The sequence below is a fragment of the Carex rostrata genome, chromosome 3 (assembly GCF_964058835.1).
Source record: "Carex rostrata chromosome 3, lpCarRost1.2, whole genome shotgun sequence".
Taxonomy (NCBI): Eukaryota; Viridiplantae; Streptophyta; class Magnoliopsida; order Poales; family Cyperaceae; genus Carex; species Carex rostrata.
Window position 1 is genome coordinate 14,454,314 of NC_135920.1, and position 8,022 is coordinate 14,462,335.

Below are 8,022 nucleotides of genomic sequence, written 5' to 3' on the forward strand. Positions count from 1 at the left end.
TTTTGGCAATGATTAGTGACTACAAATGCATTACATCATAAATTGGCACAGATACCTAGTTAGAAAGGAGTTCAGGATACTGGTAACCATAAAAATTGATTTAATCAAAATGAAATTAAGACCATATGATTCAATGATAAAAAAATCAGATTTTACATGCCCCATATGCATCATTTGGCGCACATGTAATAAGAAACAAACCGTTTGGTTCCATCCTTGGACATATAACAGAATGTTGATCAGCTGCACTGAGCCAATAAGTATCCAGTTAAACCAGTTCATTTAACAAAAGCAAAACATACATATTTTACATCTATTACAGACCCACTACCTACCAGTACATCACATACCAGCATACATTTTACTAAGCTATCTTCTATAGCAACAAGTACTTTCCCTTGACCTTACACAAAATACATACACAACATGCATCTAACTCTCAAATAACCAAAATGATGATCAAGGAGAATCTACGGGTTTTACAGTTCTGCCATACTCTACCCTTCCAGCTGTGGCTCCGGCAGACCCCTGTCCAAAATGAAATTTACAATTAGTGCCACAATAGCTCTAAGAAACTTACATATTGGCCCTTAAAAATGCACTTAATTATGCTGCCCCAAAATAAACCAGCATCTCACTAACCAACCAACCTCAACTCAGCTTCGTCGACCAACTTTCTCTGATTTAAAGCAATTAAATTTAGCTTGCTTCTTATTGCTCTATACCATATACAATAGGACAGGTATGGTGCTTGCCTTAAACTATTCCTTTCAACATGAATTTAGTACCAGTTCAATCAGTTAAGTCAGAGTATACCTAATTGATCCTAACCTAAGGGCACAACAAGGAACTCATGTCAATTCAGCATTATAAGCACATCTTCCAAATACAAATGATTTACTGTCAGATTCTCATAAAATCAATCAAATAAATTCCAGACATAATACTAATTAACGTCTGAACAAGAAAACAACCTTACAAAATGAATCAGGCTCATAGGCATCTACCACGACAATACCGAGAAAGGAGGCAAAATCAAATCAGTTTTGTACAATCACCTTGTGGGTTTCTCCATATTGTAAACTGGTAGTGGTGTTATTTGCAATTCACGGGTGTTATTTCCCCCGTGAATGTCATTTTCTATATCATTAAATTCTCAAATTTGGTATGTTGTCCCTGTTCCTCCTATTCTTCCTTCCATTTGTGTGAAAGAAGATAATTTCCAAAAATTACCTCCTTGTACTTGCCCATAAGAAAAGAACAATATCAAATTTGAAGTTTCAAGATTTTGAATTACATGATCAGAGAGAATCAGGGAAACCTTCAGGTGGCCACCAAGAAGGATTTTCAAACACAATCCCTTTCATCTCCGCAATCTCCAAAATATCCATGTCGGCATACTTTTTCTCATCAAAATCCCCAGAAATGGCCTCAATTGCTTCCTGTACAAACTGTGCTAAAGCGAAATCAATCCCTCTATTCTCTGTTTGGATTTTGGATTTACCACGCCTAGCTTTCTCATCCTCAGCACTTTGATTTGAAGCCCAAGCTGGAAGCTTTCTCATCCTCAGCACAGCACTGGCAGCAGTGACTGCCTTCTCTTTTCCAGTCGCCTTTTCTGCTCCTCCTTCCACGTGAGAAAAGGAAAACTGTTTCTCAATGCCATGGCTCTGATCCTCAGAGCAAGTTGGAGGCATTTGAAGGTGTTCTTCAACCTGTTCTTTGAGGTTTGTGCAAGGGTTAGGGTTTTCGACTGGTCCTTTGTTTTGGTTTGCACAAAGGTTAGGGTTTTGCTCTTGGGAAGGGGAGGAATCATCTGGCAACTTTTCTTTAAAATGTGCTTCTTGGTTTGGAGAAAGTTCAGGGCTTTCGTTACAGGGAGAGGCGGGGAGCGGCGTTTTTTCTTTTGAACGAACCTCTTCCTCATTTTGGTCGAGATCAGGGGAGAAGGAAGCTAAATCGGATCCGGATTCAGTTAAAGAGAACATTATGATCTTTTCAGGAGACATCGGCATCGCACCGGCGGCGCCTAGTGAGAGAGTGAGGGAGAAGAGCGGGGATGAATTTTGAAAAAAAAAAAAAAAAAAAACAGAGAGAGAGAGAAAGAGGGAAGGAGCGAAAGCGGGGTAAAGAATGGAGAAAGAAAGAAAGTTCATATATCTTTTTGTACGTACGTGTCGAGATTGCTCATGCGCGGATCTCAACGAAGACGAACGGTTTGCATCTTGGTGTACTGTAGTGTGAGGTACCAGTTGTACTTTGTTTAGTTTCAGACTCGGCGTATTCTGCCAAGAATCTCTCGGCCCAATTTAGCAATAGGCCTCTTCATGGCCCAATTCAGAAATTAATTTAGCTAGACCTAGTAGTTGGATGCATTGGCCCATTATTAATGATTGACCATCTGGCGTTATCTTATTATAAGAGGTTTAATATACATGATTTTCATCCTAGCATTTTCTGAATGTTTCTAAACCATTTAAAAAAAAAAATAGAATAAAATTCCTGTTCTTATTCGGCATGCACCTATTATTTGTGCACCGCCAAGATTATTTGCGTAGATAAAACAGTATGACAAATGGTCAATCATTAACCCTACATTTTTCAACACAAGTTACCGGCATCTGTACAATTTTTAAAGAAAATTGCAAAATGTAAAATTATGAGAGAGGGTATAAACTATAAAGTAATGAACTCAATTTTAATCCAATGTATTACATCTTTTGCATGTGCAATGAAATGATTGATATCATGTGATTGTGCTTTCATGGATTCATCTTCTGTTTGGAATATTACATGAGATGTTTATTTTAACCCCTATTAAAAAGGCAAATCTATTTTATCTGCCGTTAAATAAATATATTTTTGTAGTGCTAAACCTACAAATGTGGTCCCCATATATATATTCTCTAGTTTGATTATGGTAGCATACATGAATAATTAATGGCCAAAAGTTCCTCTGCCTGTTTTTCACCATAAACCAAACCTGTTAACAATAAAAAAATTAATTGAGAAAGGGGAGGTAGCACAATTAGCTAGAAAAAAGTTCTAGAGTTGTTGTACTCAAAGGTCGAGAGTTCGATTCCCACTCACGACTTCGCAGTTTTTGCGAAGATTTAAAAAAAAAACAATAAAAAATTAATTTCTGTCAAAGTTACGCTAATTTAAAATGCATAGGTACTTCGTATTCAAATCTCAATTTTTAATTCAAATGGCTGATTTTTCTGTATATTGTGGAAACCAAATTGTATGTTTTTAATATTTTTTTAATAATTTCTTTACTTAAATGGCTGATTTTAAGTACAGATTTTTTTCTTATTTTTCTATATTTTAAAGGTTAAATCTAAATAATATCAAAAAGTTATCAAATTGATAATGAAATCTATGAGAAAATGGATATGTTTTACTTATAAAGATGACAAGAACATTTTGAAAATAGACTTAATCTAAAACGTAAAACTAATCATATATATTATTCAAAAAATTCGAATTATTATATATTAATTTATTTAACAATCAATAAATTTACAGACCTATTATCTTGCATAGCTTCTATGCTGCAATGATTTACAATCATTAAACTAAAAATTGATCATTTTAAATTTTTAATTGCTGAAAAAAGTAAAGAATTAAAAAAATTGATGATTTTTAGTTTAATTATTCTTTATTAATTTATTTGATAATCAATAAATTTACAAACCTATTATCTTGCATGGCATCCACGCCGCAATGGTTTACAATCAGTAAACTAAAAATTGATGTTTTAAATTGCAGAAAAAGTAAAGAATTAAAAAATTGAAGACAATCCAAATCATCTCATCATGATAAGAGTTTTTTTTTTTAATATTTTCTGTTCTAACATAATATTTCAAGTTATTTTTTTATTCTTTAACATTTATTATAGTCCGTTGTATTACAAATTATAGATTTCCTGCTTTTAATATTATTAACTAAAAACAAATATACATACATCCTAGCTAGCTATTTTATTGGTATTACGTGTGAAATCAAATTACAGAGTATAATAATAAAGTCTGCTTTTCTAAACAACAGCGAATCAGAACATAACACTATCTATCTTACTTTTATTTATTTATTTATTTTAAATTGGCCGGTAGGTAGTTTCCTGCTCTAGTTGATAGGATATATAAAAGTAGTTTTGCTATGTATATTTATATTGGAATTTTTTTATAAACCATAATTAAGAAAAAGATTTTTATAAAACCAACGTGATTACTAATTTTTTTTTTACAAAAAACAAAATAACTGAAACGTCATTTCAGTCCGATTTTTTTTTTTGAACCGAAATGGCAATTCGGTCCGAGATATTTTCACAATTTTTCAAAGTAATTTTTTCTTGAAATCAGTGAAAAAGATTCGGGTTGAATTACCATTTTGGTAAAAAAAAAAGAAAAGGGACCGAAATAGCATCTCGGTTCTTATAATTTTTGTAAAAAACAAAGCAATCGAGCTGGTTTGATAAAATATATTTTTTATTTATGGTTTCTAAAAAAAATTATTTATATTGTGCTAAAATAAAAAGTGAAAACCAGATGGATCCAGGTTAGAAGGATGCATGCATCATGCCCGAACATAGTAATTTTTGTTATTGCATGTTTATGTTTTATTGCATATGAAATAAATGTTTGTGTGCATTGTACATCTAGTAATTTATCAATAGCTGATAGAGTAAAACTGTATAGATATAACACAAGGGTTGGTGGCGCAGTTGGCTAGCTCGTAGGTCTCATAGCTCGTAAACCTGAGGTCGAGAGTTCGAGCCTCTCTCTCACCCCAAAAATTTGAATAGAACGATGAAGACTCTGCCAGTATTGATGACTTGGGGTCATCACAACCGTCTGATTTATCAGATGACACTCGCATTCCTGAGTTCTGTTGTGTTACCTTTTTTGTCCTTCAAAAAAGAAAACTATATAGATATAATAAGTTCATGAAATTGTTACTTTTAATTTAAAATATAAAATGCAATGATTGTGATCAAATTTTTATAAGAATGAAAATTATCTTAGTATAAAAAGTAGCAGAATTATTGACTTTGTATAAAGTTGAGAATATGACGAGAGGTGACAAACTTTCTTTGGATTTTTTTTTTTTTATTGTCAAGAGGTTGAAGATCAAGTTACTCAGCTGTTTATATTCACAAAAGAAACAAATCATACGAGTTTCGAACATGTAACTTTGATTTGAACAACTTAGTAGTGCACAGATTTTATTTACTTTTCTCTTTTTTGCATGCTTTAAGTTTGTAATGTCGATCGGATGCATAAAATCAAGGTGTATTTTTTATTTATTTATTGTAGGTTTATGCTAACTTCGAATACCATTTAAGCAAACACAAAATTGCTGCCACAATAAAATAGTTTTTACTGAAATAATTTATGTTGAAGGGTTGGAGTTGGAGACTTCGCCAATAACACTTTTCTCTCGTATTTTTCTCTTTTTTCTTTCTTCGAAATTCTCTCAGGGTATGTTGCATCACGTGTGAAATTCTCTCAAGGTATGTTCGACAAAGTTGTAAAACAGAGAAAAAAAATAAAATTTGAACAAATTTTTATTAAATACTATTTCCGTCGTGTTCGGTTTGAAAATAGAAAAATAGAAAAATATAAAATTATCAATTTCATCTCTTAAAAAATAGCAATTCCTTAATTCCACCACCTCCATATTATAAATAATTGGCTCATAAAAAAAATGAAGGAGAATAGAAACTTGTAAAATGTAACAAAAAAATTATTACAAAAGTTCAAACTCAGTTCTACTCTTTTTTTTGTTCTCACAATTCTATTCAATTATTATTATTATTTTTTTGACTAAAATAGAGCCTCCGTTTTAATATATTTCCACTATCCAACCGTACAGTTCCAAATTTTTGTTTTTGTATCTGCTTCATGTAGCATTACAGCAGGACCCATATAGTTCGAAAAAGTTTCTTAGAATCACAGCAGATTTAGAAGTCTGTTGTGATTCCAATGAATAACATAGACCCTGCAATTCCAAATCTATCCATTCATTTTTTTTTTCATGCACAAACCTCAAAACTAGATAGTTCTTATGCATGAATCTCAAAACCGGTGAATGGGTGGATTTGAAATTGCAATTCCCTGTTATTCCTTGGAATCACAGCAGATTTATTTCCAGCATTACATAGAGTGATAGAGGGTTCTTCAGGTTCTTCAGAAATGTAGTATTTGCTAAGGAGACCCTGATAAGTTAAGAATTCATAGGAAAATTTCTGTAAAATGATATTATAATTTGTTAGATGTCCGTATATATCTTCTCTCGAATATCGTATTCTAATAATTATTTTCTAAAATGTTTGTAAAAATACACGAAATTAAACAAGTTTAATATTAAATATAGATATAAATATTTTATTCACAATTAAGTTCTTTATATTTTTTAGACCTTAGAAAATAAAATTTTATAATGAGTTATTGTAGAGGAACTGTCTCTATGCTGTATATTTTACTAGAGTATAGTAGCCTTTTGGATTTGGTTCATTTCATGCCAATTGTATTGTATGATGTTAATTTTAATACAATTCAGATAAACTAAGTTTATAGCTGATAATTACATTAAATCTTTTGACAGAGTAATTGAATTGATTCGCGTATATTATGTATATGCTTTCATCATTTAAAAATGATTATATGTGAGCATAAAAAAACGCCAATTTCTTTAAATATACAATTTATTTAAAAAAATAAACCAAAAAATTTTCGTTTATGAAAAATTTAATTTATACCATAGCCGCACTATGGAGATGTGGCACCATTTAGGTCCTGTTCGGCATATTACTGTTTTTTCAGAAACAAGAATTTTGTAATTTATTATTTTTCAAAAAAAAAATTAGATTTAAAAATTTCATAATTTTTTGTATAATATGATTTTTTGTTAAAAATTAGCTCATATATGTGGGACTCCGATGAGAACAAAAATCTGATTTTTTTTTTCTTTCTAAATGTGGGACGCCAAATTAGACACAAAAATTTCTAGAGGAGAAAGCAGTAAAGTGTAAAAACACGAGAGTAAAAAAAAGCGCATGGGTGAGATGGAGATTTAGCGTCTCACTTAATTTGTTTTTTTCCCTAATTTTTTGTATAATCTGGCATCTCATTTTTAGATTTTTAATTTTTTTTTTTTGTAGTGGTAGCGGTCTTGCTTTTCTATTTTTAAAATTCTACCGTGACATTTTCTATTTTTAATTTTTTCCTTTTTTGTATTTTCTATGAATAAAACTTTAGAGGCCAATTAACTCTCATTCAATTCAATACAGTGGATCTGACTTCGTGTAACACAAACTAATGTACTCTGTCTAGTACTGTAGCCTCGCTCTTTAAGTCTTAATAGTAATGCCAAATTCAATGAAATAGAACTATATATATTATTATTTTTCTGTTTTAATATTTTATGCTCATTGGATTGATATAACTTAAATTCTTATTATTTCTGGTACGTCTGTTAGGTGAATCATCAATAAAAATATTAGGCTTGAATGATGCAACGCACAAAATATATATAGTCAACATAAAAAAACATGACTTCTATGTTGTGTCAAAGTAAACCAAACCAAACCAAACCGGGACCGTTATGTCTTTATCCGTGAACTATTTTACAGTCATGCGTGCCAACAAACAACGTCACAGAAGAATTGAATCTGTGAATTGTGACAACTAGCTAGTACTTGTGCACAGATAGTCACTCATATCTCGGCCACAAAAGAACTGATCGTAAATAAATTTGTAGAAAATATGATCGATCCTCAATTCCTCATGGGCACAGCGGGTGAGGCATGCGAGAACAGCTGTAGATTTGTAGGCGGAGCGTGGTTGGGTTGTAAAGCTTGACCTTTTCTTTTCCTCCTCGAATTCGCATCCTCTAGATATCTCATGTGTTGCGTGAGTGACATTCTGGAAAATCTCTTCTACGCTCGCATTCCAGCTCTTCTACACATGTCCAAGGGCTTTTCCTCAAAAAAAAAAAAAAAAAAAGCTCTTCTATACA

The 8,022-nt window shown here is 31.8% G+C and overlaps 1 protein-coding gene and 1 non-coding gene across 2 annotated transcripts; one reads left to right on the forward strand and one right to left on the reverse strand.

Annotated features, from left to right (window-relative positions):
- Positions 1-249: 249 nt before the first annotated feature.
- On the reverse strand, positions 250-2,112 carry LOC144551981 (uncharacterized). Its single transcript, XM_078300093.1, has 2 exons — positions 1,298-2,112; positions 250-528 (listed from the first exon to the last, which is right to left on the reverse strand). Exon 1 carries the CDS (start codon positions 2,013-2,015, stop codon positions 1,302-1,304), a length of 714 nt encoding a protein of 237 aa, XP_078156219.1. The 5' UTR covers positions 2,016-2,112; the 3' UTR covers positions 250-528; positions 1,298-1,301.
- A 2,694-nt stretch (positions 2,113-4,806) lies between these two features.
- LOC144552231 (small nucleolar RNA snoR114) lies at positions 4,807-4,891 on the forward strand. The gene has a single exon (XR_013510976.1). It is a non-coding gene; the product is annotated as a small nucleolar RNA snoR114 (small nucleolar RNA).
- Positions 4,892-8,022: the final 3,131 nt, after the last annotated feature.